A 24525-nucleotide genomic window follows, 5' to 3' on the forward strand; every position below is an offset into this window, starting at 1 on the left:
GTCGCCGCCGACCTGCCAGTTAAGGATGTCATAGTAGCCGTCCACGTCGCCGTCGTTGAAGAATATGGCCTCTCCCGTGCCGGGCATGTTGAAACGCACGTTCTTCAGGTAGTACATCAGCTGGCGGTGGAACAGCGGGGGGAGGGTGGGGAGAACAGCAGGGGGCGGGTGGGGAGAACAGCAGGGGGTGGGGGGCGGGTGGGGAGAACAGCAGGGGGCGGTGGAGAGCACAGCAGGGGGTGGGGGGCGGGTGTGGAGAACAGCAGGGGGCAGGTGGGGAGAACAGCAGGGGGTGGGGGAGGGTGGAGAGAACAGCAGGGGGGCAGGTGGAGAGAACAGCAGGGGGGCGGGTGGAGAAAACAGCAGGGGGTGGTGGAGAGAACAGCAGGGGGTGGGGGTGAGTGGAGGTTGGTGCACAGTGCAATGTGTGAGTGTGAATACATTGGAAAGTGTTACTAACACACACACACACACACACACTGACCTGCCAAGGCTCAAAGCTGGTGATTTCCGCACAGCTGTTCTTGTTGAAGGGCCCCTGGCCGACCACGCAGTGCTCCAGGTTGTGGAGCGCGTGAGCCACCGCATACACCGCCTTGTACACGCTGCACCATCATCATCATCATCATCATCAGTTACCACCATACACCGCCTTGTACACGCTGCACCATCATCATCATCATCAGTTACCACCATGCACCGCCTTGTACATGCTGCACCATCATCATCATCAGTTACCACCATACACCGCCTTATACACGCTGCAGACCATCATCACCACCATCATCATCATCAATTACCACCATACACCGCCTTGTACACGCTGCAGACCACCATCATCATCATCATCATCAGTTACCACCATACACCGCCTTGTACACGCTGCAGACCACCATCATCATCATCATCATCAGTTACCACCATACACACACCATATACACACTGCCTTATGTACAGCAGAGGCCATGGTTATTGTCATCATTGTCATCAGTTCATGCCACCATGCCACACACAACAGCGTCATCGCTACCACCACACACACACACACACACACCATTTTACACGGACAGGAAACATAATACTGTATCATCATCTTCATTACTATTCTCCTCATCATCGGTAGCAGTGTGTGTGTGTGCGTCCCTGTGTGTGTGTGTGTGTACCTGTATGTGAGGCGTAGCTGGGACACGTCAGAATAGGTGTTATTGAGCCATTCCAGATTCTCCTTCCCAGAACACAGGCCGTCCGGCACGCCCCGCGCCCCCCTGGAGAGGGTCCCGTCAGCCCCCGCCCCGCCCCCTGTCCTCGCCCGCGTCCTCGCCCCCTTCAGAGCTCGCCCGTAGTCCAGCGTGCAGTTGAACACCTGTAGGGGAAAAGACAAACATGCTACATGCTAATTTTTGCATACTCAAGTGGGAAGTGCACTTATACAGAGCCAAGCGTCAATCAAGGCGTTGGAGTTCTAGGACACATGATGTTCACAGAAATGACAGGTCGGCGGTTCATCTCGGTTCTACTGTACACACCGTTTCCCAGAATTCCTCAGTGAGTGCGTCGTCGTAGGGGTCCAGGTCCAGGAGGTGGCGCCGGAGCCCGGGGATCTCGGCCCGCTGCAGCCCGAAACCCAAGGTACCGCCCAGCACCGAGCTCACCTGCACACACACACACACACAGGTTCACACACACACACACAGGTTCACATACACAGGTTCACACACACACAGGTTCCCACACACAGGTTCACATACACACACACACATAGGTTCACATACACACACACACACAGGTTTGCAGGCACACACACAGAAACACACACACAGGTTCACGCACGCGCACACCCTGGTTCACACGCACGCACACACACACACACACACACACACAGGTTCACACACACACACACACACACAGAGGTTCACACAGGTCAACACTCAACCCCATGCCAGGACTGAGCTAATCCTAACCACCTCACCTGAACTATTGATAGTCTAGTTAAGTCACCCCTGTTCTCAAAGAAGTGTGACAGAAAAAGGTGTTCTGTTCTGTGATGACCCTTCACCTGGCTGACCTTTCGCTTCCTGCTGGCTTCTCAACCTGGATGAACCCTGGCTGGTGAATGACCCCTCTTCCCTCACTGTCCACCCTTCCTTCACCCCTGACCAACGCCTCACCCCTCCCTGTCTGTCCGCCCACCCTCACGTGACCCCTGACCTGTGACCCCTCCCTCACCCCAGGCTGGTTGATGAGCGCGGAGGTGACCCAGGCCTCGCTGGCGATCCAGGTGCGGTTGGTGACGTTGTGCCGCAGCAGCTCCCTGACCAGCGGGCTCAGGTCCACGTCGGACGCGAAGACCACGATGATCTTGGCGGTGGACTCCAGCACCGTGTCCACGATGCGCTGGATGTCCTCGGGGGACGTCGCCTGCTGGGAGACAGACGGAGGAGCGGCGGATCCGGGACGCATTCAGAAGCAGGGTTTGGAACACATCCAGAGGAGGAAGTCACAGGAGCAGGGTTTGGAACACGTCCGGAGGAGGAAGTCACAGGTACTTCACGTTAGGCCAAACATAAAAGCTTGGTTGGAAAGACAAGACGGACGGACGGACGGACGGACGGACGGACTAGATAGATAGATAGAGAGAGAGAGAGAGAGAGAGAGAGAGAGAGAGAGAGAGATAGATAGATAGATAGATAGATAGAGAGAGAGAGAGAGAGATAGAGAGAGATAGAAGCCTTTATGTAGACAGATAAAAATATACTGAGACCAGGTCTCTTTTACAGATGTACCCTGCTTACAAACAACATATACAGTAATTCAGTGGCAGTGACAGCATGCAGACAACAATGACAAGGTACGAACTTACAATCAACGATAACAGTAGCGAGAGAGGCCGACACAAACTCAGGTAAGACAAGGAAAGGAAGGGGGGGAGGAGGAGGTCAAAGGTCAAAGCAGAGTAGAGTCAGATGACCTTGGGCAGAGTAAGAGTCAGATAAAGCAGAGCGGAGCCAGGTGACCTTGGGCAGAGTTTCGGAGAAGGAGATGCAGACGCCAGCCTCCTCCACCTGCTCCTTGAAGGCCTTGATGCCGTATTTGCCGTAGTCGTCTTCGGCCGCCACGGTGCCCACCCACGTCCAGCCGAAACGCAGCACCAGGCGAGCCATGGCGTCCGACTGGTGGGCGTCGCTGGGGATGGTCCTCAGGAAGGTGGGGAACTGGAACTTGCTCTCCAGGGCTGAGCACGACGAGGAGTAGCTGACCTACAGGGAGGAGAGGAGCGGAGAGGAGGAGCAGAGAGGAGACGGGAGGGAGAGTTCAGATCTTAACCGCATGCCACACACAGTCAAGAGTCACACACTCACGTCTCATAAGCCGCTCTCATAAACACACACACACACGCCCTACCTGCGGGAAGTGGTACAGCCCCAGTATCCTGGCCGTGGCGATGGACAGGTCAGACCCCCCTGCTCCCACCAGCGCTGCCAGCGGAGCCCCCGAGCCACAGCGGTAGTTGGGCACGGCCTCGTCCTGGCCCGTCAGGTAGGTGAGGGTGCCCTCCACCGCCTTGGAGATGGTGAAGCAAGAGTCATAGATGACGTAGCCCAGGTCCGTGTTGGGCAGGAGGTCCTTCCGCCTGTTGATCTCCTCGATGGCGAAGAGCATCGTCTGAGTCCAGCGGAACGTCCGGAAGTTAAACCTGGAAGGGACGAGGACGGGAGTTTGCGCTCTCGTGTTATCTGGGTCGTGACATTCAACCGCCACTAGAGGGCGACAAAGAACCACATAAATGGACCACATAATTAGGTTGACATGCTGCACAGAGGGCCTTATTTATAATTGAGTGACGTTTCAATGTCTTAAATGCGTAATAGCGGGCGGAAGGCTACACAATTATGTTCTTTATGGAAGGTATACTCAGAGACGTATGGACCGCTGTTACCACACTGAGGGTGGGGTGCGCAGTCACTTGTTTTGGGAGGGAGGTTAGGCTACCCAAATATTGTACTCAAATAATCATTCAGATGCAATAAGACAAAGGTAAAAGATTGTTTTGTAGGCTACAACCATTGTTTTTTTTATTTTATTTCAACGCCCTAACCACCTAAATAATTGGGATGCGTAAAGGTTTATACACGTCAAATTAAACAAAAATGTAAATCTCAACAGTCTAGGCTACTCACCCCTCACATCCCGACGACACGGGCACTGATGAGGTGTTGGAGTCGGTCGAGGCGATGCGCTGGTGAACAGGGAACATCCCTCCAACGACCACCTTCTTCTTCTCTACATCCTTGTATCCGTTCAGGTTGAACTTGGCCTTCAGTTTGCAGCTCGGCTCGGCCGATACGGCCGCGTACAAGTGGAGAAAGGCACATAATCCGAAGAACAAGTGATTTTTCGAATTTAAACTGGTAATACCCATGTCCTGATTGTTTCAGAAAAGAGCCAGGGAGCTCACACGGTGAAAGACGAGGAGAGAATAGGGATCTGCATGTGTGACAGGTGCCTCCAGCAAACCCCAGGGGAATGGTATTGCACAAGGTAACAGAAAATAGCTTCCAATAAACAAGTCACAAAAAACAATAGACTGTGCTTTCATCTTTTACCAAAGTGCGTTTTTGCGCATTAAATTTCAAACCTTTATTTAAGTCTAACGTCAAAGACTTTAGTTTTTAAATCAATGTTAGACAAACCTCGCAATGTGAGGGAAACCATGCGAGCCAGTGTTTTATATTGACCACCAGTATTAGGATCGGATTTGAAATGTTGCGCCAAGCAGCTCTTTGTAAAGGCATTAAAAACTCAAAATGTTACGTAGTGTGTATTGTTTCACATCCGAGTCACCTGTGGTGAATGGAGCTGGTGCGTAAAGGGGCCAAGAGCGCGAGGCCAGCTGGGTCTCTCTGTTGGGTCGACAGTCGATTCTCACTGCGTCTGCTGTCCCCATAAAGCATGCCATTGAAGGTCAGCAGCAAAGTTGAAAATACACATACCTTTAAATACACATATCTATCTTTAAATATCATTATATTGAACAAGATAACACTAAGCGCCAGGGGCCGCGCGCTAATTGGCTGTCGAGCGTGGGGATTTGCGCTGCCTTTGCGCATGAGTGATCGCGGGGCATCGGCGTCGCACGTCGCTCAATAACAGCATAGCTACTGCATCTTATTCTCCAGGCCCCCTGGGTGGACTGTGTTGATGTGTGACTGAGCTTGTCGCCACTTGTCCCTCACTCAGCAGGGACACGAACACCTGAACCCGGGCCTGGAAAGTCCCCCGCGAGATACTCGAGCACAAACAGGTGCCTAATCAAATTACACTTTGCACTAATAGTAAACTACATGTCTCCTTAATATAAACGTAAGCTTATTTTGTCACATGAGTCAGAATTTTAGATAATTCTTAAATGTCTTCACCAATGAACATTTATAATATATAAATAGCAGCCGGTTGCTGCCACCTGCATGCGCACATTGTGCTTGTCGCACTGACATCTCGCGGTCTTTGAGGCACATGACGAAAATGTCATGATTGTGATTCCATGAGCAAGAAAGAGTGTGTCCCCATAGTACCCATACCACGCTGTCTCTAAAAAGACAATTACGTACTTAACAGGGAAGAGATGGAGACTACAAATAGCCAGTCAGTCATACAGTACGTTATCAGCTTCCAGAAAACAAACAGAAAAGTCAAACACATTTCAAAGCAGGAATTCAACATGGACTTCTTTATTAAAGCTCAGTTTTTCATTATACAAATGTCATAGTTGAAACGGCATGCGGTGGCGTGGTGGTTTGAGGCACGTTACTAAGGATAATGAGCATCAATGTTTTCAACAAAACAAATGAACATATGACATAGAATTGCATAACTTAATCTTATTTCAATATTGCAGTAAAATCTAAACTACAAAAGTAAATGTCCATTAATCTTAAGCTGTTGTTTTTCCAAGTAGACATATGTATCATCAAATACACATAAAAGGCAACACAGAGAGACACTAAGGACTGCAATTAAGACAGTTAAAGATTCATTTTGCATTAGGTATTTTGCGCCATTTGAGGAAACAAGATTGTGAGGATGAGAGGTACAAGACAAACACAGACATTTGAGGTTAAATCACACTTAAAAGGACACCTGCTGTAAGGAACTGGTGTGTGTGTGTTTGTTGGGGGGGGGGGGGGGGGGGGGGGGCAGGGTTCCTGAAGATGACTCCTTCAAACCCAGCTAAACCTGAGGCCTGGATTTGATGAAGTCTAGCAGATGAATGAATGATGAATGACACTAATGTAAAAAATGTAATGTAATGATTCAAAGGTTTACAGCGAGCCATGTTAATACCTGGGAATACAGTTCAATACGAGCCGCGCTCTGGATAAATCATCTCTTGCGGGCTGTATTGAGCTGTATTGGAGTCTCATTGCTATGGAGTGATCCAGCACTGGATTAAAACTGAAGAAAAGTGTTTTTTTTGTGGGTGAGCACATTGGTTCTTGAACTTGGTAATAACTGGGAATTTTTTTAATGAACTTTGACACTCTGGAAAGGGATACATGGTGGTAAAGGTTCCATTTTAACATCAGAACGGAAAGCACTATCCTTACCCTACCAGAAAGCACCAAGGCTTTATGGGTACAAAGAGAAATGTGCAAAAGTTTCTCCTACACAATGTAGAAGTTGTCAAATAATGAAAGTGACAACAAAGATGAAATTTATACAACAATAGATCAATTCTACGCTAGATTTCATGTTTATTCTTAAGTCAGTCCTCTTGTCTTGTTCCTCTTAAAAAGCATATATATTGCAGCATGAAAAACTGTATTACATCTTCCACTCTGGAGGTGAGAGTCAGTCCAGATTATTTTACATAAGAAAAAAAAAAACTAAAAAGAAACAGGCACAAAAAAGGACGGCCACCATTTCGGGGGCCTCCTGCACAGTTGCACATTTGTGATAATTAACTGTTCTCTGTTGACCGCTGTTCAAAGTAGCTTAGCGATCACCATCACGTTTTAGCTTTAAGAGGATCGTCAAAATCAGAGAACACAGATAATGATCTCATCACAGCTTCTCTACATTTGGCAAAAAATTTTCTAAAAATTGTTAATTGGTCACATAGTTTCTCTGCTGAACAACGTTGGACAGGCAGCCCTGCCGCTTTGCACAGTATACAGGTGGAAAAGAGATGAATATGGGTCAAAGTTGTCCAGGGATAACAAGTCTGACCTACCGTGGAGGGGAAAAAAAGGATCTGGTGAGAGAAAAAAGGAAAAAGAAAAAGCGATGGACGACACTAAACCACTTCAGTTGCTTTTCCTGTTCCTTGCTGTCATACGTTTGCTTTCTTGTTTCGTTCTTCTCGTGCTGCGATAGGAGGTACAGTGTCTCCGATCGATCAACTTCCTGACTTTCCTGACCTTTGATCTGAAACAGCTGGCTTCAGTGGAAGCAGCACTTCGACCCCAAAATAAGGACAAAAATAATGCATTGTCGAGCATGGATCCAGAAAATGACGAACAGTCGTCATATGATCAATAATAACAGTAACACACACAACCCGCGTCCCAAAGACAAACAGGTGATGGAGGGAGCTAGCAGAGGAGCGGCTTCAGGTAGGCGCTGGTCACAGTACTGCCTGCCTTCCATGGGAATGTTCTAGAGAAGGGGAGGGGGACTGGGATTGAGCAGGCCATGGGAGTGCGGGTGGGGGGGCAGGGTAGGAGAGGGAAAAGGAGGAGTGGAGGAGGAGTATAAGGAGAGGAAACGAGGAGCTCACCAGCCCCTGCCCTCTAAGCCTCAGGCGGGGTCTACTCCCACTCAGTGGTGCCTGGGGGTTTGGAGGTCAGGTCGAACATCACTCTGGAGATGCCCGGGATCTTCTTGATCTCGTTCACCATCTTGAGCACCACCTGGTGTGGCAGACAGAGGAAGATGTGTAAGGGTTAGAGGATGACATTTTTTCGGGATGGGAGTCAATTTTACTTTTAATCATGTGATTGGGCAGGAACGGGAGTAAAAGTCAACGGGAGCAGACGGGAGTGGGAACTATGACAACAAAATCAACGGGAGTGGACGGGACTGAAAGCCATGATGCAGTTATATAATCAAATCGATATTTGAACATTTCTCCCCAGCATCGAGTTAAACATTGCATTGATCACTTTTTTGTAGTTTTCATTCAGTCACCCAACACTGCATCACAAGCGAAACAAACTACACCGGAAGTCTAGTACTGCATCCGGCAAGCAATGTGCAAAGAAAAACGGAGCAGGATTGGGTGGGAGTAAAAAGGGATGGGAGTGGGATTCTGTTAATGTTTGGCTCGGGATTGGGACGGGATGGGATCAGTCTTCTGTGGGAGTGAGAGGGATTTTTTTTTTTTTAACTTTTCACTCGGGATTGGGAAGGAATGGGATTATTTCTGTGGGAGGGAGCGGGAGTCAAAATCCATTCAGGTGTCAGCCTCTAGTAAGGGTACATGAACACGTTCACACTCCCTAGTCTTAGACATTCCCTAAAGTCCACCACACACAACCTCCCTGCCTCAAGGCTAACTTCAAGCAAAGGTTTCAATGGGTGACATACTTAAGATTATCTTGATAATACCTATACAATCCTCACCTGTCGAGCAGTGGCTAGGGGAGGTAGCTAGGCTAAGAGGCCTTGGAGCTAGGCCAAGTGACATAGCAGATACACTTTATAGCACCTAGGCCAGGTAGCAGCTGGACTAAGTAGCAACTAAGCTAAGTAGCAACTAGGCAAAGTAACAGCTACACTAAGTAGTGGCTAAGTGAAATAACAGCTAGGCTAAGTAACGCCCAAGTGAAGTAACAGTTAGGCTAAGTAGCAGCTAAGTGAAGTAACAGCTAGGCTAAGTGAAGTAGCAGCTAGATTAAGTAGCTAGTAACAGCTAGGCTAAGTAACGCCTTAAGTGAAGTAACAGCTTGGCTAAGTGGCGGCTAAGTGAAGTAACAGCTAGGCTAAGTAGCGGCTAAGTGAAGTAGCGTAGCAGCTAAGCCAGGCCGTACCTCCTCAGGGATGTGGTCGCCAGGCGTGGCGGGGATTCCGGTCATGAAGTCGCTGGTGATGAAGGTCCGGACGACTACGGAACGCCGACAGGACGGCTGCTTCTGCAGGGGGTCGCGGTCAAAGTGCAGCGGGGTCAGAATGATGGGCATCTGGCTGATCTTCCCAGAGTAACCTGGGGGGAGGACGACCGGGCGACAGATGAACAAGGGATGGTGACAAGACAGAAGTTTGCACACAATGACAGCCTCTTACAGTGTGACAGTAAAACTCTGAACCATAATGACTGGTAGCAATGACAAGCTTATTGATGCTTCATACTCATACTTGGATAGGATTTACACTTCTCAAGCGATGGGGTCTTGAAAGATCCCCAAATATGAATGAAGTCTCCGACGTAAGTTCATGCGAGGCACGAACGTCACGGCCGGGGTAATCGGCAGAGGTTAATCAGTCACACCCCGTATGACGCTAACCACCAGCTGACTGTCAGCTGTCATAGCATTGGTTCAGCTCGCTAGAGCGCCTGTATTTAAGCTGTCAAAACATGTCATTGTTCGCGCTTGCCATTACTGCTGGTTGTGCATTTGCATGCTCGCTGCTTCCGCGTTCTCTGCTCTGGCGTCCGCTCTGCCATTACTGCTGATCGCTTGTATCTGCGCGCTCGCTGCTTCCGCGTTCTCTGCTCTGGCGTCCGCTCTGCCATTACTGCTGGTTGTGCATTTTTTCAGTCCAGTCCAGCCTAACCCATCCCAGCCCAGCCTAACCCAAGCCAGTCCAAAATATATTATGTCAGAAAATATCTTGTTGTATGTATTAATTTTAAATAAATTAACTTTATATGTATATTTAATGGACAATAACGTTTTTCTTCTTATTTTAGACTGGGGTGCCTTGGGATTTTAAGTACTTATGAAGGGTTCGGTGACTGAAAAAAAGGTTGAGAAACGCTGGTATATATGGTGTGGCTCTGGGTGGTACCACAGTAATTTTTGTGGCTCTTAGTCTCTGACTGGTTGGCCACCCCTGCACTAGGCTGTATCTCCTTCGGACTCCACGAAGCGTCGGCCCGTGGAGGCCGGGGACTATAATGTGCAGCAGTCCCCCTGTGGCTCTCTGACGGTCTTAGTGGGCCGAGTTACCTCTGAGCGTCTTCCCGATCGTGGCCCACTCTGATCGTCATAGAGGCAGGGGGCTAGATGCCGTTCCCCCTTCTGGCTCTCTGGGCCAAGCTTTAAACTAAATCAGTCTGACCAGTTAAATAAACCTCTAAACTCTCGCCTTTCTACCATTTATACTGTTCATGCCTCAAAACGAATAGAAGCCTATGGGGGAGATTAGCTTTTAATCACTAATTGTCCATCGGAGGTGTTGCTGGTACTGCGCTCTGTCCAACTCAAGCGCTGCTGACATCTCTTACCAGACTCTCTGAGGATGGAGTGGGCCACAAAGTCGGCCTGTCGGAGCGTGCTCAGTACGCCCGTGGTCAGGAAGGTGGGGGTGATGTCTGTGGGAGGCTCCTTCACGTGGGACCCGAACACATACACAACTCTGGAGGAGGGTGGACAGAGGACATAATGGAAGTTCTGTACGTGGGTTGATGGGAGATCTATGTGCGTTTTACTGTAACTTCCCCTAGTGGGTGTGTGTGGGTATTGCCTGCTGTGTGTATTTCTATTTATGTGGATATAAATAATTATTCAAGTGTGTGTGTGTGTGTTTGTGTGTGTGTAGCCTGCTGTGTGCGTGCATGTGTGTGCGCACGCATGCGTGTTGCCTGCTGTGTGTATGTGTATGTGTTGCCTGCTGTGTGTATGTGTGTGTGTGTGTGTGTGTGTGTGTGTGTTGCCTGCGGCGTGTGTGTACCTGTTGATGGTGTGGCACATTCGAGGGATGAGTCTGGCCAGGAACATGAGGGACTCCCAGTGGGGGGCCTCTTTACTGGTGACACCGCACACATAACTATAGGAACGGCAGTCCCCCTGCACAGGGACAGAAACACATGAGAAAGACTTCTCCCTACCAGACACACAGCATTCTGTTAGGAAGTCAGTCACACGTCCTACATAACAATGTCAAATAAACACAACCTGTTAGTCATCATCTACCACACACCCACCAGAGGAAAACAGTCCCTTCTGGTGTGTGTGTGTGTGTGTGTGTGTGCGTGTGCGTGTGTGTGGTGTGTGTGTGTGTGGTGTGTGTGGTGTGTGTGTGTGTGTGTCCTCCGGTCTAGGGTTTGGGGCAAATTACCCCTCTGTGGCTTCACACAGGAAGTTACTGAGACACACCCATCACAGCTCCGTGATTGGTTACACCCTAAGGAGGTAGAAGCCTAAGGAGGTAGAAGTATGGGAGGTGTTGTTCAGCCCAAAACAGAACTGAATGCCAGTTGGGCCTTCGTCTGGATGGACAGGAAGGAGTGCAAAAACAGTTCTGAAGCCAGAAAGCAAACCACACCGCAGTCTAACATTAGCCAATCCACACACTCACTGTCAAGAGAGGGAGGGAGAGAGAAAGGGAGGGAGGGAGGCGGGGGGGCAGGAGAAGAGGGAGAGAGAGAGGGAGGGACAGGAGAGAGGGAAGGAGGGGAGAGAAGAGAGAGAGGGAGGGAGAGAACGAGAGAGGGAAGGAGGGGAGAGAAGGAGGGAGGGAGGGAGAGAACGAGAGAGGGAAGAGGGAGGGAGGAGAGAGAGGTGGTCGACCACAGTTCTTGAGTAATAAGACGGTGAGAAATAAACTGTGCGACTGGGAGAGGACATACTGTCGATCTCTGAGGCTGAGGACACACTGTCCTATACCGTCCGTCTCTGAGGCTGAGGACACACTGTCCTATACTGTGTCTCTGAGGCTGAGGACACACTGTCCTATACCGTCTGTCTCTGAGGCTGAGGACACTGTCCTATACTGTCTGTCTCTGAGGCTGAGGACACACTGTCCTATACCATCTGTCTCTGAGGCTGAGGACACACTGTCCTATACTGTCTGTCTCGGAGGCTGAGGACACACTGTCCTATACTGTCTGTCTCTGAGCTTACTGCACGCAAACTTAGATCCACCCCGAAGGGTGAGAACATGGGCTCAGCTCACAATTTGGGATAGCAAAATGAGAATAAGACTGATGACAAGCGCACACCACAAATAATGGCGTTTTTGCCTTAACGTCGTTATTTTTTAACTGTTCATCAGACTCGATTATCAAAAGTAAATTAATAAAAAAGCGGAGATGATTTAGTTGACCAGTCCCGGGTGTCTCTGAATGACCCGCGAGCCGCGGCCTTACCTGGACTCCCACCGTCTTGATTGGCAGCAGGAAGGCGTTGAGTGAATGAAGGCTGGTGATCTGCATGAGCCTCTCCTCCTCCTCGTCCGATATACACGACTTCACTCTCTGCAGCAACGCGTGGGGCTGGACGGACAGACGGACGGACGGAGTTGAAGGGGTAAAAAAGAAAGAGAGAAGACTTCAAAATCCCTGTACCTGTGACCGCCCGTGGGACAGAGGGTCAAGTGTCGTCTCTGTGTGCTTTTAGCACCCGGGCACTGAATCATACTCCCGTGGTAAAAGATCATGACAAAAATGTACATGTAAATCATCCGTTTGAACTGACAGGGACTGCACAGTAAGTAAAGCACTGAGTGACTTTCCTACGGCCGTGGTCAAGCCTATCGCTGATGACCTGCGGCGACCCCTGACCTTTTTGATGCTGGCAGAGAAGTCTGTGATGATCTTCAGGATGTTGTTGGTCTCGGCGAAGTCCTTACAGATGTAGGGCTCGTCTGCGCAGATCACCCGGATGGCCAGACCAGGACCTGACAGAGGAGGCGTTACTGAGGGGCACTTCCAGAAAATACATGGTCTGTGTGTGTGTGTGTGTGTGTGGTACTGACCAGGGAAAGGGTGTCGTGAGACGATCTCCTCCGGCAGGCCCAGCTCTCGCCCCAGGGCTCGGACCTCATCCTTGTGGAAATCCTTCAGCGGCTCGATGACTTTTCCCTGGGAGGGAGGAGTGCACGTGGAATGACAGTTTAGACGTTTAGACAGAGTGATGCTGCGTTCCGCTTGTCTGGGAAGTGGTGAGGTGGGAGAGACGGAGAACAACGGCACCCACGAGGGAACCACGGTACAGTGGACAACAACAACAGCTCGGAACAAAGATGGACGAAGCCAGACCAGTAGGTAACAACGTACTACGCGCATACAAAAGAGGTCGCAATTACTAAAGTTTCACTTAGGCTTAGTTCACACGGCTGGTCTTAATGCTCAATTCCAATTTTTTTTTACACAGATCTGTTTTTTTGTAGCTGTTTGCATTACTTTTTAAATGTAACCTATATTTGACCTATATGTGACTCCCGTGTGAACAGCCCACGGCCCTGAACAGACCCGCATGCGCAGAAGAACAATAACAAAGACGTCAGGACGTCACGCGCAGCGCACCGTTTACGGAAGTAACATTAACCATGGATAACGTTACAACCATAACTGGTTGTAGCGCGTTGCAAAACATCAGACATGTATCCGATATAATACCATCTCTGAAAGCGACCCAGGTTGGATAAAAAAAAAAAAAACTGATTTCATGTGACTTGCGCTGTTCACACGATCATGAAAAAATCTGACCTGAGTCGCATGTAGGCAAAAAGATTTGGGTCATATTTCACTGCCGTGTGAACAAAGCCTTAGTTACACAGGGAGCTGCCATCTTGTTCATGACTTCCAGAGTGAACTGGGGGTAGGGCAGAGCGGTACCGGTTCACGAATGGACAAAACAAGTCTAGAGGGGTGTTCCAGTTAAAACTGAGTAGTGTTGTCATGATACCAAAATTATAAATTCGATACGATACCTGCTAAAAATATCTCGATACCGATACTGAAACAATACCATGGCAAAAACCTAAAACATCAGGAAAAGTAGGCTAATGGAAATACAATGTGAGGTGTTGCCTACTGATCTCAGGAATGTGAACTGTTTAACTTAAATAAATTACATATATTTACTTGTATTATTTAATTAATTAAATTAATAAAATAAAACTTTGTAGAATAATAAGCTTGGGATGCTGCAAATATAAACTGTGTCTCTGCTCTGCTCCGCCAGTCTGACATTCAGATTGAACTGCCATTCAGATTCAGGGGTGGGAGCCAGGCTACTGATCCTCTCTCCTTCCCCCTGTACCTCACCGCCTAGACTAACCAGCTGAGCAGCCCTCAGCCCTTTCACTAGAGTAACACACACACACACACACAGCCCCAGAGGGACAGAGTGGCAGAGAGGGAGAGAGACGCATGCACACTGCCCCGACGCAACTCGGAAATATGTCTCTTTCTTAAAGTACCAGTACTAATAAAATGGGTATTGTACAGTTTTTGATGGCAGGGTATTGCGGTATCTTTCTAGTATCGGTATACCGTGCAACACTAGTATCTCGTAAATCGAGACTCCACGAGCCAAATGGAACGCAGCATAAGAACCGTGAAGTGAAAGGTTGAGTGACTGAGTTTGAGTGATTGTGGCTGTCTCACCTCGTCCCGGAGCTTGCGTATGAGTTCGGTGTCGTTGTGGTGCGTCTTGATGACCTCGGCCTTGCCGCTGGCCAGGATGGAGGCGCTCTCGATGAGGTCGGGCCTCAGGGTGCCCTGCGCCAGGAACACCTCCTCTGGCTTCAGGTTCATCTCTCCGATCACCTCATTGGCCACCTGCGCGCACCAACCACACGAATGCAGGAAGTTAGTGTCACCGTGATGAGTTGAACAGAGATGATGCACACAGGTGAAAAGTAGACAGTGACCTACAGGCAGACAGAGATATAGATAAACAGGGAAATAGTCAAGTACAGTATAGCGGGACGAGCGGATCTATATATACAGGATCTATATATACAGGGTTCCCACTCTGTGAAAAATGTTGTTGTTTGAGTGAGATCATTTTCAGCCATTTCCATGCTGCCAATCGGTTGGGCATTCATGTCTTGCTAATGCTAGCGCAACGGTACCTGCTAGCATCCACTATCAAACTCACTTAAACACTCCACTGTGCACCCAAAGCAAAGTCTCTCGGAGTTCTAGTGTAGCTAAAATTGCATGTTCAAAGGTGGCCAAAAGAAAAGTTAGCAGTGAAAATAGGCAAATATGCCTTCATCCTCCCTCCAACGAGCACCAAACCGATACTTAATATGCCAAGAAATGGTAGCTGTTGAAGTGGTTATTTGAAATGGCACTATAAAACAAAAAATAGTCATTCTGAAACGACCTTTCCTCAGAATTCAGAGCCAAGAACCAGACAAATCAATGAGATGAAATCGGACAGGAGGAGAGGATACAGGAGGTGAGAAAATACCATAGGAGGTGGGGTGAGGAGACAGGAGGAGAGGATACAGGAGGTGAGGAAATACCATAGGAGGTGGGGTGAGGAGACAGGAGGAGAGGATACAGGAGGTGAGGAAATACCATAGGAGGTGGGGTGAGGAGACAGGAGGAGAGGATACAGGAGGTGAGGAAATACCATAGGAGGTGGGGTGAGGAGACAGGAGGAGAGGATACAGGAGGTGAGGAAATACCATAGGAGGTGGGGTGAGGAGACAGGAGGAGAGGAAGAAGACAAGAGGAGAGGAGACAGTAGAGGAGAGAACTTTAAATGGTTTGATTCACCTTTGTTGGGTGTGAGTGTTAACCGGTTGGGGGGGTGATGGGGAAATGGTGATTTGTATTATAATTGTTTTCTTAAAAAAAACTGACCTTTGGATTATTGGGGGGACAAAATGTGGACCTTTAGGATTTGTATTTGAGTACCCCTGGTTTATACCATCATTTTTAAAGTCAAATTATCGTTGAATCCTTTACTTTGTGGGGACCTATTTTCTCTGTGGAAGTAGAGCGGCAGAGCGATACGTGACGCGTAGGTAACGTGAAGTATCGCTCTGCCGCTGTACTCCCACAGAGAAAATAGGTCCCTACAAAGTAGAGGATTAAACAATCTTTAAAAAGTGACATTCCATGCCGCCCCCCACCCCCTCCCCGGCATCCACGACCATCAAAACAAACACTGCAGCCTCGTCTGTCCTGTCCATGCTTCTCTGGGTCTCTCTCTAGGACCGTGGAGAGACGGGCGCGCGGTCTTCTCTGGGTCTCTCTCTAGGGCCGTGGACAGACGGGCGCGCGGTCTTGCCTTGACGAAGGTGTCGCCGATGATCTTCCTCTTCTCCTCAGGGCTGGTGGTCATGTTGAGGGTCTTGCTGATGCGTTTCCGCGGCGTTCGGTCCTCCTCTGAGATGGGGAGGGTGGTCGTGCCGTTGTAGAAGGTGTGAGCTGCATTCACCACTAGAGGGCGACAGAGGGAAGAGAGCGAGGGAGAGAGAGAGAGAAGAGAGAGAGAGAGAGGGAAGAGAGAGAGAGGTGGAGGGAAGAGATTGAGATGGGGTAATGGGAGAAAGGGGTTGGGCCCCACAGGCAGAAAGACAAAATCTATCTCTCTTGGAAGCCCAACTGTTTTCTGCAGCCACCAGGCACGTGACAAGGTACACGGTGCTTCATGAACAACATCAGAGCTCAACAGCGACTCCGACGACAGCTGTGACCTCTGACCTTTGAGTTTGATGCCCAGCTTGGTGAGGGCCTCCTCCACGCTCTGGCTCTCCCTCTTCCTCATGAAGCCGTTGTCGATGTGGACGGCGATCACTTGCTCCTGGTCCAGGGCCTTGTTGAGCAGCGCCGTGCACACGGTGGAGTCCACGCCTCCGCTCAGCAGCACCTGGGAGGGGCCAGGAACGCCACAGGCTTTCATTGGTCGACAACGCTGACGCATTTTACCACCGGGGGATATAATCAGGGTGTCACGTCCACAGTCCAATTCTGAGAACTAGACTATTTTTGCACATCCCTCCCTCTCTCCCTCCCCCTCCATCAGTCCCTTGAGAGGGAGTCCACTTTGAGAGCAGAGGGAGTAGATCACCTCATTTCAGCAAAGAGGTTTCATTTTTAATTTGAGTGTTTAATAGCTTAATTTATCTCCCTGCTCTGATGACAGCCTGATATTTGGCTCCGAGTTCTACAGTGGCCAGAACTCAACATCTCTTACATTCTATGGAGCAAAAACTGCTTTACCCACAATTCTTATCTCTATATAACCTCCCCCTTTAGTAAGCCAACAAACTATACTACAAAACATCACCAGAATATGTAGATCTGATTCAAAACCATAATTGGACACCAAACACACGTGTGTACACACACACACACACACACACACACACACACACACACACACACACACACACACAGTCTCCTCACCAGCACTTTGGACTTGTCCACCTTCTCCCTGATCTCGTTGATGCAGGACTGCTGGCGGTTCTGAACGGTGAAGTTGCCCGTGCAGCCGGCGATCTCGAACAGGAAGTTGCGCAACATCTCGATGCCCCGCTCCGTCAGATCCACTTCCGGGTGAAACTGGGTCCCGTACAGCTTCTTCTGTTCGTTGGCGATACCTAGAGGAAACAGCAGGGGGCAGGGGAGAGGAGATGGATGGAGAGATTGACAAGGTGACATAGGTTAGATACGCCTCAAGGTTTGATTTGGGGGGGGGGGGGGGGGGATAATGTACCAATCCTCAAGTCCCAGGGACCCTCTTCTTCTCCTTACCGGCGATGATGCTTCCTGACTGCGCCACCACCTTGAAGCCATCAGCCACTTTGTCCACGCTGTCCCCGTGGGTGAGCAGCACCAGCTCCTCCTTCTGCAGGCCTCTGAGACAGAGACGACACACAGGGGTCAGACGGTGGGGTGTCTAATGTCTCAACAGTTTGTGTTGAGTCGTCTGTGGTGCGTGTGTGTCTGCCGTGTTGAGAACCACAGTCTGTGTTTCTTATTTGGGACGCCAGGATGGTTGTGTGACAACTAGGGAAAGTATGCGTCAGACGTGGAAATGTTGACGCTGAAAGCGCAGCTCTGGGACAAACCAATGAGAAACTCTCTCTCCTGACATCCCCACTCCAGCTCCTCCCCTCTCCCTCTCTTCCCCCGTCTCTGTGTGGTTAGGGTGTGTAGCCTATAGTCTAAAGCCTATTTCAGTCCATCTGAGCTATTACTGTAAACAGGTCTGGTCTACAACAGAACTGTAACACAGTACTATCAATGGGTTTGTACATAGTTGGACAGACATCTGTGGCTGAAATGTATTCCGTTTTAAGAGGCAGGTTGGTGGGGACAGGGAATGGAGGGGTCCTCGTCCGAGGCATCCCACCTGAAGAGGGAGCAGGAGTTGTCCAGGCCCACGTTGAACACTCCGTCCTCTCTCACGCTCTTCCTGTGTACCGTGCCCCCGAAAACTTTATTCATCATCTGTGGAGAAGACAGAACAGAGGACACATCAGCAAGGCGTGGATTCGGGTGTGGTGGTAGAGTTTTTCGACTGAAGAAATTTGTTTGATACAGTATGAATATTTTTATATATTTATATATTTTCATATCTAAAATGAAAATGCAAGACATGTGGCTTCCCAAAAGACACATTTGATCATTTAAACACAGCTAATGTGCGTGTGAGATTGTGCGTGTGCGCGCACGTGTGAGCACACACACCTGCATGCCATAGCAGATGCCGAGAACGGGCTTCCCGATTGTGAATATGGCGGGGTCGAACCAGGGGGCATCTTCCGCATACACAGAGTTGGGACCACCCGAAATAATGATCGCCCTGGGGGGGGGGGGGGGTGAGAGAGGTAGGAGGAGTATGAAGGAGGGAATAAAGAGAAAGAGGGAATGTTCATTCAAATTAACAAAGACACATACATTCAAATGAAAACGTGACATCGACCCGTGAACTCCGACACGCATGGCACGACGGAAGTAGCCATTTTCAAACTCACTGTAAAACTGCTTCTGTGCATTAAAGCACAAAAGCGGGAGGGGTGTTCTCAGGTAGCTTCTGAAAGTGGCATGTCAAAGAGATGTGTGTATGAGTGTGTGTGTGTGTGTGTGTGCGCACACACACGTGTGTGCAGACTGTGTAGACATCCCTGTGGTGTTGGGGAGATAACGCGTCCACATGAAAAACTCTCGCAATATGCGATACTGTTCCTGTTCATGTCTGACTGTCTGTCTGTGCGTGCGTGCGTGTGTACACTTGCGTCTGGCTGTGTAAGGGTGGAGGCGATGATTTCCCATAATACTGCAATGGAAAAATACTGTCTCCGAAAACAGACCAGACCACCGCCCCCACCCCCTCGCCCCTAAATTCACAGTCCCTCTTCGCAGGTCAGAGCTGAAGAGCTGCCATAACCAGGCCTCTGTGGGGAGGGTTAGATAAACACGCAGTCTCAGACAGCCACCGCTCAGCGCCTGCAGATCTGAAGAGAGCAGATCAGTGTAAGCAACTAGCCGTGGCTAGCCTTGAGAACGCTTCCACCATGTTGCTTCCACCTATCCAGTTATTTAAAGATCATTTAAAGATCTTCAAACACTTGTGGGACAGGATTAGAGGCTGGAAGACAGAGGAAAAAAAGCCATGGGATGTTTTCATGTGTGGTCGCATGATGTTAGCGGCAATGACCTGCACACTTCCATTTACGCTGTGCCAACGCTGGAGAAACATCTGGCTGACTCAAATGCTGTATTTCTTTAAATCAATCATAACTGACTGTTTAACTATTAATTGTATTATTTTATGCATTTTAAGGCAACCTCGGGTGTCATGAAAGGCGTCCTCAAATAAAATGTAGTATTTACGATTTACAATCGTCTTCGGCGGAGCGGTTGCTAGGTTGTTGTTTTACGTAGTCTGGGAGAATCTCCCATCACCACTGATTGGACGACCACATGAATCGGCGCCACTGATTGGGCAGTAACGTAAGAACAGTAAGAACAGTGGCGGGCTTACTGTACCTTTGGTCGGCGCCACCAACATTGTGCGTCCGTTGTCACTGTTAATGTGTTCAGAGCCTGTGTGGAGGCGGTCGGTCTCTCTCACCTGAAGCCCTGTTCTCTGATGGCGAAGGCGGGCGTCTCCAGGGGGAGGATCTCGGAGCGGATGAACAGCTCGCGCACCCGCCGGTCGATCACCTTGCCGTACTGGGCCCCCGCGTCCAGGATGACCACGGCGCCCTCGCATGACCCATTCTGAGGCTCCGCGCTGATCTCCAGCTGAGGAGCACACACACACACACATATGTTTACATTTACAAACAGGCTTACCTGCCTGTCAACCTATCTGCCTGCCTAGCGAGTATTTTGTTTTCTCCCGGTTTGGAGGAGTGTCTTTGGAGGGAGGCCTGAAGGGAGGGACAGGGATTTTGTCGGTTACATTTTTTTCAAAATCTTTAAAAAATACTACTAGGAAATCACAAACAACATACTGCACCTTTAAAAGAGTAGTAAAGGGAAAATCATGTTAAGCCCTGTTTTAAGGTTACTTATGATCATATACAATGGTTCAGATCAAAACGTTGACAAAACTAGCACTTTTGAGAAAGTCTGATAATTGCTCTACCACCGTTTTGGTCATACAATGGATGTGGGTGGGCATCGTGAAAAATCTTTCAAAAACTCTTGATTTCAAAGACAAGAAACTCACGAGGTGTTAGTTGGCGTTCTGACATATAATTCGCCATAAAGTAAGATTCTCGTTCATCTGGAAAGGCTTTTTAAAATATTTAGCATAGAACTATTTAGTCTCAGCACATACGTGTGTAAACTTCCGCAAACTAGGTAGCCTAGCAACATAAACAATAACAATAGCTACCGTAAGTAGTTCCGCTTCCTGAATCCCCTCTGCGGATTGATCTACACATCTACAACGGTTGTGTCAATACAAGTCAATGGATTTCATAAAATGATCAATAAAACCCTACAGGATTCATACTTTGTGGCAAATTTGATGTGAGAACACCAACGGACACCAATTACCCCCTTGGTGAGCTTCTTGTCTTTGAAATCGAGAGTTTAACATGTTTTTGAAAGATTTTTCAATGTGCCCATCCACATCCATTGTATGACCAAAACGGTGGTAGAGCAATTATCAGACTTTCTCAAAAGTGCTAGTTTTGTCAACGTTTTGATCTGAACCATTGTATATGATCATAAGTAACCTTAAAACAGGGCTAAACATGCATTTTCCCTTTACTACTCCTTTAAGACACACACATATCACATTCTAGCACCCAATCGGTGCACATAGGCTAATGGTCACTAAACTATTGCTACATAAATTAAAAGGCACATCGACAACATGCAAATCAGGACATTCTTGCTCTTTCTATACCCCTTTTCAACACAGCCTCTATGACAGTGCTGTGTTGCCAGTTTCCTCAACCTGCAACCTTACAATGAGGAACGCGATTCATTACAACCATAACACAATTAGGCTTTAGGGGCATGTGAGCTCCCGTGCGGAGAGAAAGGGACACACGTGAGACGTTAACGCATTCATTTCAGCGCTTCACTAGAATCACGAGCTACGGTCAGACATGGGACAGCCTCCATAACACCGATGTGTCTCCGTCCATACCTCCATGGAAGGAAGCCAAACAAACCAGCACGCTATTGCTTTGAGTGGGTATAAAGCTGTGGGCCAGCTGCTCAAATGCTATGGTGGTAAGACTCAAGAAAGTCAATGTCTGCTGAATACATACTCGCACCCGGACAGCGAGATACAATGGCAAGTCTGCAGTAAAGTCTGCAGTAAATAAGTGTTAAAGAAAACAGCAGCATGTCCCCACGTGGTTTGTGAAACGCTTCTGTCAATCAATGGATGACAACACGCAACAATGGCCTTGGAAGCACTCCACACACACCAAAACATCAACAGCAAGCATGGACCCTCGATGACGTTGAGCAAAAATATGTAAAGAACATCAAGTTTCACTTCAGCAGGAGTAAAAGACCAACTGGCTATAGCATGACAAGACAACATCAACAGTAATCACTGCCCCAAAGAACATCGGGCCAGACTATAGGTTCGAAATCCAAAATCCAAACTCGCTTGAAACATGTGGCAAGCAAAGACTAGAGCTGCAAAAAGTTGGATTGCTATTCTGTCATTGCATGCCATAGTGCAGGCATCCATCCTGGTTTCACTAACGCTAGCCTAGCTAGCATAGCTCCACGCGGCGTAGCCATCACCCGGCGGCTAGCTTAGCTAGCCAGGAGAGTAGGAAGAAGGTACAGGGCAACTAAACTGGCCAGCCAGCTAGGCTTCATTTCTGTCTGACAACCTTCGTTGTCGGTGGCTGTAAATGCCGAACAGACAGGTTGCTACTAGTCGGATAACGTTAGCCGTATCCCAATCACGAGACAGGGCAACAGGCATGCGAACGGGCATCATATATCCTGCAAGTTAGCTAGAAACACAGGCCGTAGTTAACCAGGGACTATCCCACCGAACAGGTCCCGACACGGAGCCACTCGATTATCATACAATGTTGAACAATCGGCAACGACATTGATGAGGCTTATACTGGCGGAACGTGGCCCACTGTGACTGACCTTGCTGTCCCCGTTGCAGAGAGCCATGGATAAGTGTAGCTTGTGTAGTAGATTGAACTCTCCTCTGCTCCAGTCGCCTCGGTCTTCCAGGTATCGTACGCAGCAACGAGGGTGAACGAGCCAGTGTGAGTCAGCGCGCCGACTACCGTCGGAGTTTAAACGCTGCGTCTCTGTCCGACCACTCCGATTTCCTCGTCCCTCCCAGGTGTGCGTGGGAACTCAGTTGCCTGATGTGTGTTTTGGCTTTCAAGGAGGAGGTTGAGGAACCCGAAACAGTTTGTGGAGATGGAATAGCAGTGTTAGGCCGATTTTGCCCCCCTTTTAAATAGGCTAGCCTACTGAAAACTCTTGAACCAGGCCAGGTTTGGCTTATATGCGTGGCTGGCTTGTTTCTGTTCAGGACTGGTAGGATGGAAGCTAGTCATGCCACTGAAATAGCTGTGAATTGAAATGACATGACATAATGTCTGATAAATTAAAGGTATAATATGTTATATGTGGATTAAAATAAACATTAAAAAAAAAAAAAAACATCCATAGGGCTTTGCGAAATCTGCAGAGTAAAAGTATTGCTTTTCCCAAAAAAATGATATTTTGTCTGAAATTATTACATTATGAAATGTTGACAGCCCGACAATGACACTCTGTTGATATCATACCAGCCAATAGTATTACAGCGTTGGTACTGTGCGTTGGGTTGCCAGGTACTATTCTAGCTTCACCACTGTGAGAGTAGCAGTAGCCAGCTAACGTTATACTTCCATGAATTAGCAGCATTATAGATGTTGGTTAGTGTGTGTGCGACTATAAAACGGCAGCTTTTCCGTCCACTTCCGCTCACTCTTTTCAGCTAAACGTTTGGTAAAATGGTCGAGTTTTGTCACCCTGCTTCTCAGCCTGAGCCCCGGCGAACCGTGTGATACGAATCTCAAAAGCTCAGCGAAGAAGGAGCAAAAGTCGGATAAATATTGGGCCAGCCTTTGCTCGTTGGACGGAGTTTATGGAGTTTCATGGGATAAAGTGGCATGGTGACATGTCTACTTTTCTACTAGACCGGTAAGATAGCTAACTAGCTATCGTTATCTTTCTTGGAATCTGCATAGCCAGACCTAACGTTATCTCTACACTACAGCATCTAACGTAACTTATTAAATGGCACTCTGAAATACTTGATTGTGATTACTGATTAGTGGAACGTTATGTTCTTCTCGGAGTGAAGATCTTATCACAGTATGACTGAAACAGTGCATTCTCTGGCATTTTGGCAACCAATACGGTGTGTTGTTGCAGTTCTTATCTTTAGACACTAGATGAGGGAAATAATCCACATACTACATATTATACCTTTAAGATAGGTCTTGTCGCCTCGATACATCAATTCCAATGCTTCTAATTCCAACATCGAATGGCAAGCGGACCTCTGGCGGATTATTAGCATCAGGGACAGCGGTCACTAGTAATCCGAAATGCTCCCGCTATTGCTCCACCACCATTCCACCGGTAATTTATTGTCTATATCCTAGGCCCATTGGCCCTAGGCTTATGGATTTCTAAATTAACTTACTCTGAAACTTTTTTGGGTAACCCTTCCTTTCATAGTCCCCCAATTACTAAACATTTACCTGGTAAATACATGCAAAGTATAGCCTAAAATATAATGGGTAATTACTGAGACACCTATACTATAGGTATAATTTCAAAACAGGAGTATTTTAAATGTTCAATTACTGCACATAAATTCAATAACTGACATAGCACCACCAGGTAACTACCTTTTTACATAACTTCTATAACATCAAGTGACAAACACAAATGACAAATCACAATGCTCATATTTATGAAAATGCTTTGAATTATATTAATTATAACTGGATCCACTCAGGAATCTGGGAGTGGGACCGAGAACAGGAGGAGCAGAAAACAAAACAGAGTTGCATACACAGAGAAACATAACAGTAAGCACAAGTCTAGTATATCAATAGGACTTGTAATTGGTTACTTAATTGGTCACCCAGTTTCTG

General features: G+C 48.3%; 2 protein-coding genes across 2 annotated transcripts in view; both read right to left on the reverse strand.

Annotated features, from left to right (window-relative positions):
• Positions 1-4420, reverse strand: part of vmn2r1 (vomeronasal 2, receptor 1) — a gene marked incomplete at both ends in the record, with an annotated part of 9068 nt that extends 4648 nt beyond the window's left edge. Inside the window, 8 exons of the mRNA XM_084461699.1 lie at positions 1-120; positions 485-605; positions 1164-1363; positions 1527-1652; positions 2227-2418; positions 3015-3257; positions 3403-3694; positions 4179-4420. The exon at positions 1-120 is cut by the window's left edge and continues 108 nt beyond it. Of these exons, the coding sequence (XP_084317825.1) occupies positions 1-120; positions 485-605; positions 1164-1363; positions 1527-1652; positions 2227-2418; positions 3015-3257; positions 3403-3694; positions 4179-4420 (1536 nt within the window). The remainder of the gene's footprint in view (positions 121-484; positions 606-1163; positions 1364-1526; positions 1653-2226; positions 2419-3014; positions 3258-3402; positions 3695-4178) is intronic.
• Positions 4421-6906: 2486 nt separating this feature from the next.
• gmps (guanine monophosphate synthase) lies at positions 6907-22638 on the reverse strand. The gene is made up of 16 exons (XM_084445619.1): positions 22505-22638; positions 19992-20164; positions 18605-18719; positions 18267-18364; positions 17666-17769; positions 17318-17511; positions 16613-16778; positions 16197-16348; positions 14555-14728; positions 12919-13024; positions 12725-12840; positions 12311-12436; positions 10894-11009; positions 10448-10578; positions 9030-9202; positions 6907-7910 (listed from the first exon to the last, which is right to left on the reverse strand). Exons 1-16 carry the CDS (start codon positions 22529-22531, stop codon positions 7809-7811), a joined length of 2073 nt encoding a protein of 690 aa, XP_084301745.1. The 5' UTR covers positions 22532-22638; the 3' UTR covers positions 6907-7808.
• Between the last annotated feature and the right edge of the window lie 1887 nt (positions 22639-24525).

Source organism: Borostomias antarcticus, assembly GCF_949987555.1.
Source record: "Borostomias antarcticus genome assembly, chromosome: 1".
Taxonomy (NCBI): domain Eukaryota; kingdom Metazoa; phylum Chordata; class Actinopteri; order Stomiiformes; family Stomiidae; genus Borostomias; species Borostomias antarcticus.

Coding starts and splice junctions, on each gene's coding strand:
- gmps (XM_084445619.1), bottom strand. CDS start 22,531: ATGGCTCTCTGCAACGGGGACAGCAAG. Junction 18,720..19,991: donor ATCAGAGAACAGGGCTTCAG/GTGAGAGAGACC, acceptor CCCCCCCCCCAG/GGCGATCATTATTTCGGGTG. Junction 10,579..10,893: donor ATGTGCCACACCATCAACAG/GTACACACACGC, acceptor ACCCTCCTCCAG/AGTTGTGTATGTGTTCGGGT.